Below are 11,099 nucleotides of genomic sequence, written 5' to 3'. Positions count from 1 at the left end.
CAGCTTCACCTGTCCTGGTCTGCCGCCTCCTCTTGCTGCTACTGGTACTGCAGCACCAGACACAGCCACAGATTCAGGATCCACAGCATCAAGTGCTGAATGTAAGTATTCTCACTACAGCAGCATTTTGAACATGACTGTCATTTGTCCCTTGTTTGTAGCTCAAAGTGACAGTCTGGGGTACAATTGACCCTTCACCAAGCCCCGCCTCTTTGTAATGGTCCTACAAGCTGTCGCAGTAAGCATGGAGCCCACACTGTAACACATATTATTATATTGTGAGAAAAATGAAAGAGTGATTCCAGAGAGAAGCAGACAGAGGGGTCTGCAGTCTGTGTTTGAAGGATNGTCCTACAAGCTGTCGCAGTAAGCATGGAGCCCACACTGTAACACATATTATTATATTGTGAGAATAATGAAAGAGTGATTCCAGAGACAAGCAGACAGAGGGGTCTGCAGTCTGTGTTTGAAGGATATATTTAGGATGTCAAACTGACTCGGCAGCAACAACAGGTTAAAAAGACAAAGATAGTTAGAAGCTAAAGCCGAACTATAGGCTACAGATCACAGTGTAAAAGTGAACCACCACATCACTGCTGATTGCCACAGAAGACAATGAATATAAGGGGAAACTCTGCTGATATTGAACCAGCTGTGTGGCATCACAGTGTGTGCAGATAAATAGTGTTTGGCTTTGCTCCCGTGCCACTGCCAGCACCTGGACCTCCACTGGCAGACAGGCGGGGAGCTCTGGCATGAGCTAAACAACGTTCATCTGTGCACAATGCAATGACACACAGCTGGTTCAATATCAGCAGAGTTTCCCTGCTTCCCTTCACTGGTTCCTGTACAGCAGGGTCGGCCTTTCTTCACTGTTATAATCATTAAAAAGCAAAAGCAGCATGTGTATACAGTCAGTAGGCTATATCTTCAGTAGCTAGCTAGCTAACCCTACACTTTTCAGGGTTTGATTTTGGTTTTGGAACGGGAAGAAACGTGTATCTTTTCCCAACCTCTCCAGGTAACGAGTATCATTAATACACGACGTGCCCCAGACACAACATTTAGCTCCAAATCCACAACACCAGCCTGAAAATGAAGGAAATCTGAAACGACTGCATTAGAGTCAAAGGAGCACAGCTGTGTTGTTGTCGGACCCTGGTCTGAGCTGGCCCGATGCTACATTATGATTGGCCATTCTGTGTCTGGGGGAGGGACTTAGCGAAGGGTCAGTTGGCACAGTATATATGTTGATTTCAGGTCTTTCATGAGAGCATGTGCAGTGGTGTTGATACACTTTCAGTGAAACAAGCCCCTGTGTCCCAGAGACTCAGCAGCAGCAATTATAAAGATTTATTTATGAATAGTTTCTCAAATTATTGTGAGTCTGTGTTGCTAATTTAAGGTCTTCTTTCTGTGTCCTGTTGTTTGCAGTGTGTGGCATCACTCCCCTGAACAACAGGATAGTTGGAGGTGAAGATGCTCCAGCTGGAAGTTGGCCCTGGCAGGTTAGTCTGCAGAGATTTGGCGGCCATGTTTGTGGTGGTTCCCTCATCAACAGAGAGTGGGTGATGTCTGCTGCTCACTGCTTCTCCAGGTGGGTAGTTGTTATATAATAGAGAATGAATTTTACTGTGTTTGTGTCTTTGGTTTGACTTTTGGTCCATGCTCTTCCTGAAACGAATACATTTTCACATTTTACTTCAGTTCGAGTACGTCTGGATGGAGAGTTTCTTTTTCACATTTTACTTCAGTTCGAGTACGTCTGGATGGAGAGTTTCTCTCGGTCGTCAGAACCTGCAGGGTGCAAACCCAAACGAAGTGTCCAGACGTGTTTCCAGAATCATTTTGCATCCAAACTATGACAGTGACACCAGCAACAACGACATTGCTCTGCTCAGACTCTCCTCACCAGTCACATTCACAGACTACATCAGACCTGTGTGTCTGGCAGCCAGTGACAGTGTGTTCAACAGCGGTACTGATAGCTGGGTCACTGGCTGGGGCGCAGTGGAGGAGGGAGGTGAGTCTGCTTGTTGCTGACAAACACTTTTGTTTCAGTGTCCTATAAACAGCAGATGGATGTGTGAATTGTCTCTCTTGTTGTTGCTTCCTCAGTGTCATTACCGTTCCCTGAAACTCTTCAAGAAGTGGAGGTGCCAGTTGTGGGAAACAGACAGTGTAACTGTCTGAATGGAGTGGGTACAATCACAGACAACATGATCTGTGCTGGTCTTCTGGCAGGAGGCAAAGACTCATGTCAGGTAGGCTGCTTCATTCAATCTGTCACTTGTTGCTAAATGTGTTTAGGATGGAGTGAAATCCTCACACGTGTCCTCTCCGTCTCCTCAGGGTGACTCAGGAGGTCCAATGGTGAACCAGCAGGGCTCCGTGTGGGTCCAGTCTGGAGTTGTTAGTTTTGGTTTTGGCTGTGCTCGTCCCAATCTGCCTGGAGTCTACTCCAGAGTGTCCAGTTACCAGTCCTGGATCAACTCCCACATCAGCTCTGATCAGCCAGGCTTTGTGCGCTTCACCTCCAGTGGGCTGGATGCTGACAGCAGCTTCACCTGTCCTGGTCTGCCTCCTCCTCCTGCTGCTGCTACTGGTACTGCAGCACCAGACACAACTACATCTCCAGGATCCACAGTTTCCAGTGCTGAATGTAAGTACTCTCACTACCATAGCACTAGGATTATTCATGTCATTTCTCTCTGTTTGTAAAAAAAATATAACAGACAAGGAAACAATTTGTCCAGTATCTGTGTTGCTTTCAGCCCTTTCATGTTACCATGNTGAATGTAAGTACTCTCACTACCATAGCACTAGGATTATTCATGTCATTTCTCTCTGTTTGTAAAATAATATAACAGACAAGGAAACAATTTGTCCAGTATCTGTGTTGCTTTCAGCCCTTTCATGTTACCATGTTGAGTCATGCTGTTGGCCACAGTGTCTGTTCTGATGTAACATCATAGTATTTAGTTATGATTTTTTTGTATACTTAATCATACATCGTTACTATTGCTGCTGCCCCCCCACCCCACCCCCACCCCGATTGCATTTAGTAGCCTCTGTAAGTATTGTTAGCCTGTGTTGCTTTCAGCCCTTTCATGTTACCATGTTGTGTCATGCTGTTGGCCACAGTGTCTGTTCTGATGTAACATCATAGTATTTATTTATGATTTTTTTGTATACTTAATCATACATCTTAATTATTGCTGTTGCCCCCGATTGCTTTTTGTAACCTCTGTAAGTATTGTTAGCCTGTGTTGCTAATTTAAGGTTCTCTTTCTATGCCCTGTTGTTTGCAGTGTGTGGCATCACTCCCCTGAACAACAGGATAGTTGGAGGTGAAGACGCTCCAGCTGGAAGTTGGCCCTGGCAGGTTAGTCTGCAAAGATTTGGCGGCCATGTTTGTGGTGGTTCCCTCATCAACAGAGAGTGGGTGATGTCTGCTGCTCACTGCTTCTCCAGGTGGGTAGCTGTAATATTATAAGAGATCAAATGTTCAGTGTTTGAATATTTGGTCTGACTTTTAGTCCATGTTCTTCCTGAAACTAATATATTTTTATCATTTTTACTTCAGTTCGAGTACGTCTGGATGGCAGGTTTCTCTCGGTCGTCAGAACCTGCAGGGCGAAAACCCAAACGAAGTGTCCAGAACTGTTGCCAGAATCATTCTGCATCCAAACTATGACAGTGACACCAGCAACAACGACATTGCTCTGCTCAGACTCTCCTCACCAGTCACATTCACAGACTACATCAGACCTGTGTGTCTGGCAGCCAGTGACAGTGTGTTCAACAGCGGTACTGATAGCTGGGTCACTGGCTGGGGCGCAGTGGAGGAGGGAGGTGAGTCTGCTTGTTGCTGACAAACACTTTTGTTTCAGTGTCCTATAAACAGCAGATGGATGTGTGAATTGTCTCTCTTGTTGTTGCTTCCTCAGTGTCATTACCGTTCCCTGAAACTCTTCAAGAAGTGGAGGTGCCAGTTGTGGGAAACAGACAGTGTAACTGTCTGAATGGAGTGGGTACAATCACAGACAACATGATCTGTGCTGGTCTTCTGGCAGGAGGCAAAGACTCATGTCAGGTAGGCTGCTTCATTCAATCTGTCACTTGTTGCTAAATGTGTTTAGGATGGAGTGAAATCCTCACACGTGTCCTCTCCGTCTCCTCAGGGTGACTCAGGAGGTCCAATGGTGAACCAGCAGGGCTCCGTGTGGGTCCAGTCTGGAGTTGTTAGTTTTGGTTTTGGCTGTGCTCGTCCCAATCTGCCTGGAGTCTACTCCAGAGTGTCCAGTTACCAGTCCTGGATCAACTCCCACATCAGCTCTGATCAGCCAGGCTTTGTGCGCTTCACCTCCAGTGGGCTGGATGCTGACAGCAGCTTCACCTGTCCTGGTCTGCCTCCTCCTCCTGCTGCTACTGGTACTGCAGCACCAGACACAGCTACAGATGCAGGATCCACAGATTCCAGTGCTGAATGTAAGTACTCTCACTACCATAGCACTAGGATTATTCATGTAATTTCTTTCTGTTTGTAAAAAAATATAACAGACAAGGAAACAATTTGTCCAGTATCTGTGTTGCTTTCAGCCCTTTCATGTTACCATGTTGTGTCATGCTGTCGGCCAGAGTGTCTGTTCTGATGTAACATCATAGTATTTAGTTATGATTTTTTTGTATAGTTAATCATACATCGTTACTATTGCTGCTGACCCCCCACCCCACCCCCACCCCGATTGCATTTAGTAGCCTCTGTAAGTATTGTTAGCCTGTGTTGCTAATTTAAGGTTCTCTTTCTATGCCCTGTTGTTTGCAGTGTGTGGCATCACTCCCCTGAACAACAGGATAGTTGGAGGTGAAGATGCTCCAGCTGGAAGTTGGCCCTGGCAGGTTAGTCTGCAGAGATTTGGCGGCCATGTTTGTGGTGGTTCCCTCATCAACAGAGAGTGGGTGATGTCTGCTGCTCACTGCTTCTCCAGGTGGGTAACTGTAATATTAGAAGAGATCAAATATTCAGTGTTTGAATCTTTGGTTTGACTTTTAGTCCATGTTCTTCCCAAAACTAATATATTTTTATCATTTTTACTTCAGTTCGAGTACGTCTGGATGGCAGGTTTCTCTCGGTCGTCAGAACCTGCAGGGCGAAAACCCAAACGAAGTGTCCAGAACTGTTGCCACAATCATTCTGCATCCAAACTATGACAGTGACACCAGCAACAACGACATTGCTCTGCTCAGACTCTCCTCACCAGTCACATTCACAGACTACATCAGACCTGTGTGTCTGGCAGCCAGTGACAGTGTGTTCAACAGCGGTACTGATAGCTGGGTCACTGGCTGGGGCGCAGTGGAGGAGGGAGGTGAGTCTGCTTGTTGCTGACAAACACTTTTGTTTCAGTGTCCTATAAACAGCAGATGGATGTGTGAATTGTCTCTCTTGTTGTTGCTTCCTCAGTGTCATTACCGTTCCCTGAAACTCTTCAAGAAGTGGAGGTGCCAGTTGTGGGAAACAGACAGTGTAACTGTCTGAATGGAGTGGGTACAATCACAGACAACATGATCTGTGCTGGTCTTCTGGCAGGAGGCAAAGACTCATGTCAGGTAGGCTGCTTCATTCAATCTGTCACTTGTTGCTAAATGTGTTTAGGATGGAGTGAAATCCTCACACGTGTCCTCTCCGTCTCCTCAGGGTGACTCAGGAGGTCCAATGGTGAACCAGCAGGGCTCCGTGTGGGTCCAGTCTGGAGTTGTTAGTTTTGGTTTTGGCTGTGCTCGTCCCAATCTGCCTGGAGTCTACTCCAGAGTGTCCAGTTACCAGTCCTGGATCAACTCCCACATCAGCTCTGATCAGCCAGGCTTTGTGCGCTTCACCTCCAGTGGGCTGGATGCTGACAGCAGCTTCACCTGTCCTGGTCTGCCAGTTCCCTCAACATCTTCACCGACCAAAAAACCAAGTACTACTTCCCAAATTGCAACCACTTCTGCATGTGAGTGTCCTGAAAAAATATTAAGACCAAATTTTACCACTGTTTAAATTTGGATTGTGTTGTTTTCCTCTGTCATTTATTTCTGCTTCTCTTCATTTTTCACTTTTTAACATTTAGCTTCAGTGTGTGGCAAAGCTCCAATGAACAGTCGTGCCATAGGTGACAGTGGTTTTGTACCTGGAGGGACGTGGCCCTGGATGGTTAGTCTCCACAAAAATGGGGTCTACACTTGTGGAGGATCCCTCATCTCTCGCCGTTTCGTCCTTACTTCTGCACAATGCTTCTCCACGTAAGAATAGAATACGTTTTTATAGTCATTATTCATTGTATAACATTTAAGCTTGAGATAACAGAATATGGTACCCTCTATCCTCCTGACAGCTCCAATCCAGATGCCCGTGAGTGGAGTGTGTTTGTGGGCCAGCAACTTGTGAATGGCTCTGAAGAGTTTGAGATGTCTGTTGGTGTTGCGAGGATTATACTGAGCCAAATGACAGGTTCCAATATTGCAGTGCTGCTGCTGACTGAACCGGTCATATTGACAGATTATACCCAGCCCGTGTGTTTGGATGTCAGCAGCGACAGAACCTTCCCCAGTGGGAGTCGCTGCTGGGTGGCAGGTTGGGAGATGGGCAGCAAGAGCAAAGGTATGGGTATATCAAGCTTTTGTGTTAGAGAAAGCAGATTTTTAATAGTTGCCTCATATATGCAGACATCATTTGATGATCATCATTTAAGAATTTATGTGATTAAATATGATTTTTCCATGCACTGTTAAAGCTGGTTCGAACCTCCGAGACCTTGAAACTGAGGTGGCCAATTGTGGGAATAGTTCTAATTCGGAGAACATCTGCACTTATGCCATGGACCTTCAACAGGTACAAGTTTTCCCATCCACCAGTGTTTCTGAAATCTGTTTACCCTGTCATCAAGGCAGAGGAGTCTCACTGATGATGAATCTTGTGTGTTTGCATTTGCAGGGGGATCAGGGCACCCCTCTGCTGTGCAAGTCGGACACGTCTTGGTTCCAAGTGGCCGTTGTATCAGTGAGTGAAAGCAAATCACTTCGCGCTGATATTCAGGTCTTTGCCAAAACTTCAAGATACGGGTCCTTCTTAAAGGAGACAGTTGACGACATGCCGTCCCCTGCATCAGCTGCAGCGGGTTTCTCAATTTCATTATTCCTGTCTTTCGTTGTTCCTGTTACCTCAGTGTTTCTGTTGTCAGGGTGGTAGGTCTGTTGTCAGCTTGGGTGGTTGAAGTTGTTCATCATTGCCCTCTCCATGAAGGCAAGTTCTATTTGCACCCAGGTGTCCTTTGCCAGTAATGCTATGTCCAAATATGACGTTAACACGAACAGGTCTATTTAGCTATTCTGATAAAGTTTATTTACACAGTGTATATTCAGCAGCTTTATACAACCCAAAAATAATAAGTCAGCACTGACTTATATCCCCGTCTCCTGTGTGAAAGTTCTGTGCTTGACACATTTACCCACCACATCTTACTCCCCCAGTGGACTGAGTCGCTCTTTATCCTACATCACCTGGCCTTCTGGCAGTACATTTTTGAGTTTATTTGTGTAAATTTACCACTTTAATCTCAGAGAATATTCAAGATTGGCTCATACTAGCCCTAACCATGACCCCTTTACCCTAATCTCAACCACTTCGATGAGGACACATCAAATATGGATGGGTGTAAATAGCTGAACAGCTGCAGTGTGACTAACTTCACCCAGGTGCAAATAAACACTCCGCTCTGTAAATGCACTAAAGATACTCAGGTCACTTGTCAGGCACTTCCTGAAAAGTTTATTTTTATAATAACAAAAAATGTTTTACTGTAGTACGATGAATTTTTTCTATGAATAAATTGTACAGAGAAATGCCTTTTTATCGCGTGTTTCACTGAATCCAGTTAAATGAAGGAACTTCTGTGTTATTTATTCTGTATTCCACTTCACCTCTGATGTCTTTCTACTTAAAAATGCAATGTTAACTCATGTATGAAGGTAAATCCTCTTAAATAAAGACAAAAAAAAATTTAATCACATGTATAATAAATATCGATGAAGCATAAAATAAATGTCTCAGTGTTGCTGTTTCACTTTCAGCAGTTTTACAGTACAAGATGGGATAAAACCAGAGTCCAGGTGGTCATACTGTGTTTTTCACTTCACAATAAATTCTACAAATTGACACGCATAGCTCACAGAAAATACAAAAGCAAAAATGTCACTGTAGCCAAACAGTGAGTTATTCAGTCCAAAATTTGAGTCAGAAAAATGTACAGTCATTTTGTAAAGCCTCCTGCCACATGGCATCACATGGGCTGTGTCTGAAAACACTCTCTAATGGCACAACATTCACCCTCCACCATTTTATACAATTATTGTGCATCTGTGATATAAGTTAAGTAGTTCCCACCTTTTTTTAAATAAATTAATTTTGACTCCCTAATACGTACCAATGTCTACATGAGGTCCTTGGTCACAGGGTGCATGTCTGAGACGTCTCTGATCAGACTGTTTAATTTAAATTATTTTTAGTGGCCTGAAGAGGTAAAACTAGGGATGTCAGTTTTGGCTTATTTTGCTTTTAATATCCTAACACCTTCTAACCAGTAACTAACTGGTTTATTTTTAAGAGAAAAAAAAAAAAGCAACCACTTCGTACGACCTTTCACATGCGTTCAAGTGTGGGTGCTATCATTGTTCATTGCTAATGGAGCTAATGTGTGTGTGGTCAAGAGGCAGCGCAATGAGTGACTGGGCGTGTCTTAACCAGCACTGTCCATTTTGATACTCTTTTCCACGACCCAAAGAGGAGTCACTTTGGTCGAAATCCTGAGGTGAGGTTTAGTTACTCTTTCAAAGCAATGTCCATTTCAAGAAGGTGAGATTTTAATGTTTTGTGATGTAGTTGTGTCTGGTTAGCCAATGTTAGCCTTGGCTGCTTTGCACTGTGCACCACCAGAGTGTGAGCTAGCTGGTTAAGTGGTGCTGCTAAGTGACCTATAGCTAAGCCACGCCCCCCTCCACTCACTCGGACAAACTATCAACATTCAGTGACTGGGCGCTATGGCAGGTGTCACAGTACATGGCATTTAGCAGGAGGGAATTGATGATTTTTGGAAACATAATGATCAGATGTCATTGAGAAGTAACCAAAAGGGCCTAAACTACACATTGGAGGGATGTATTCATCATTTCATTGTTGAGAAGGTCGATGAAAAGCAAAATTACAAGCCAAAATTTACAGGTCACAGTGTACGCTTGTGAACCGCATCTCGTTGCCATCGCCATCAAAGACAACAAGTTAAAGTATCACTGAAGTTAAGGTTTTTGGCTCAGAATATGAGAAAAGGATAACAGCCTTTTTACCAGTTTACCAAGAGTGTCTCTCCGTTAGTTTGGTGCTACAGTATTTACGCTGAATCATTCAGCATAACGTTTGCCAACCTTTGTTATCTCTGCGATTACAGATAAATTAATGAAGCTAAGCTCCAGAAGTTAACGTTAGCTTAACTAGAGCCCTTTGGACAACAGCTAACAATGATGTACGATCACCGAAGTACAAAACTACAAAAAAAATAGGCTAATGAACTCCCAGCGAACAAGGTGACATGATGAACAGCAGCTAGGAGCTAACGTTAGGCTAACTTTAGCTAACGTTAGCTAGAGATGTTAAAGATAACTTTGTATTTCTTTCCAGACAATATGTTGCCTCAAACACGATGTTGACTTACCTTAGAACAGATGTAGACATCATTGTTAATCTTATTCACATTGAGATGATGTGGTCTAACGTTACCACACAACTTTATCCAAAGGAGACACTTTTCTCGGTTGAGATGTGGTTTAAAGTGTAAAAAATACACCTCGTCACCCAGCCTCTCAGGATACCTTGTGTCGGAGTTGCATGTACCCCATGCACACCGTTTGACCATGTTTAAACTTCAAATCTCTGAAAAAGCTCATAAAACCAAACAAAACTGACTTTCTGTAATGCATTTCAATGAACGTCCAGGCAGAGAATGTCCGAGTGTATAATGGGAATGGCTATACGCACTGTGATTGGCTCATCACGTTTGAGGGCGGGACTTAGCCATAGTTCAATTCGGCAATGACTGCTACTTTTGTTACGGAAACATGCTGTTTTTCCACAACGAGTTGCTAGCTTAGTTTGACTTGGTTTGACTCAGCACGTCAGTCCAGCGTGGATTTTCATCTCCATTACAACAGCACCGCGCTTGATGGTGTGTCTTTCATTTTGAGGTGCTAAACCCCTTTAGCATAAACTGCGCTGACACTGCTAACGGTACGAACAGAAGTTAGCAATGCTACAGTGGGTTTGTGGCTTAAAACTGAGCTGCTTATTCACTGGGGAGCCCTGGGGGGAGAACAGAGGGTGGGCACAATGTTTCAACAGAAACACATTGCTAGCATTTTATTCTGTTCCATTCTAGCTTAGAATGAGCGGCACAGCTAGCTAACATTAGCTTTGAATGGCGCACAGTGCAGTTAACTAAAGAGTAGCAAAATAAACCTGCAGACCAACATGCGTAACTGGTCAAAAATATTCTGAGCCGTTGACATCCCTAGGTAAAACTAAACATTATTGATTTACAGTTCCTTGCTTCTTTTCATTTTATGACCCCTTGTTGGGGTCCTGACCTCCTGGTTGAAAGCCTCTACTACAGGAAATAGTGGATGAGTGAGCAAGGGAGTGATTTCAGACACAGCCAAGCTTTTTAGTTGAATGAATCCAAAGTGGTCTTCTTCCATACAAATCATGTACATTCCTGGAAATGGCAAAATGTTATAGAACAGCTCTGAGTAATGGCACGTGTGAACTAATCAGAGATAATCATAAAGATCATGGTATAGATGTAACGGTTTTGCAGTCAGCTGCGATCAGCAGGCTAATGCTACAGTATTAAAGTACTGGATCTGGAAACAGTTGGTGTCTGTGGGACATCATCTGATTTTGTATTTGTTATTCTGGTGCTGATGCATCTCCGTCGACCCCTGGATCTGCTGCATCATCTTTCATCATGTCCTGGTATTTACTCTTGAAAAATCCAGCCTGAGAAAAA

General features: G+C 44.0%; 2 protein-coding genes across 3 annotated transcripts in view; one reads left to right on the top strand and one right to left on the bottom strand.

Annotated features, from left to right (window-relative positions):
• The first annotated feature begins 6 nt into the window (after positions 1-6).
• LOC126399600 (transmembrane protease serine 9-like) lies at positions 7-8,451 on the top strand. Its single transcript, XM_050059685.1, has 17 exons — positions 7-101; positions 1,435-1,597; positions 1,755-2,023; positions 2,119-2,264; positions 2,353-2,662; positions 3,312-3,474; positions 3,587-3,855; positions 3,951-4,096; positions 4,185-4,491; positions 4,829-4,991; positions 5,104-5,372; positions 5,468-5,613; positions 5,702-5,999; positions 6,117-6,288; positions 6,381-6,646; positions 6,780-6,877; positions 6,980-8,451. The coding sequence occupies exons 2-17, from the start codon at positions 1,572-1,574 to the stop codon at positions 7,232-7,234; spliced, it is 3,303 nt and encodes a 1,100-aa protein (XP_049915642.1). The 5' UTR covers positions 7-101; positions 1,435-1,571; the 3' UTR covers positions 7,235-8,451.
• Positions 8,031-11,099, bottom strand: part of LOC126399599 (integrin alpha-M-like) — a 26,509-nt gene continuing 23,440 nt past the window's right edge. For both annotated transcript variants that reach the window (XM_050059683.1, XM_050059684.1), the window contains exon 30: positions 8,031-11,089. In XM_050059683.1, the coding sequence (XP_049915640.1) occupies positions 11,000-11,089 (90 nt within the window). In that variant the 3' untranslated portion in view covers positions 8,031-10,999. The remainder of the gene's footprint in view (positions 11,090-11,099) is intronic.

Source organism: Epinephelus moara, chromosome 13 (genome assembly GCF_006386435.1).
Source record: "Epinephelus moara isolate mb chromosome 13, YSFRI_EMoa_1.0, whole genome shotgun sequence".
Classification (NCBI taxonomy): domain Eukaryota; kingdom Metazoa; phylum Chordata; class Actinopteri; order Perciformes; family Serranidae; genus Epinephelus; species Epinephelus moara.
The sequence above is the reverse complement of the archived record's forward strand: the minus strand, read 5'-3'. Positions and strand labels throughout refer to the sequence as shown.

Coding starts and splice junctions, on each gene's coding strand:
- LOC126399600 (XM_050059685.1), top strand. CDS start 1,572: ATGTCTGCTGCTCACTGCTTCTCCAG. Junction 1,598..1,754: donor GCTGCTCACTGCTTCTCCAG/GTGGGTAGTTGT, acceptor ATTTTACTTCAG/TTCGAGTACGTCTGGATGGA. Junction 5,614..5,701: donor GAGGCAAAGACTCATGTCAG/GTAGGCTGCTTC, acceptor CCGTCTCCTCAG/GGTGACTCAGGAGGTCCAAT.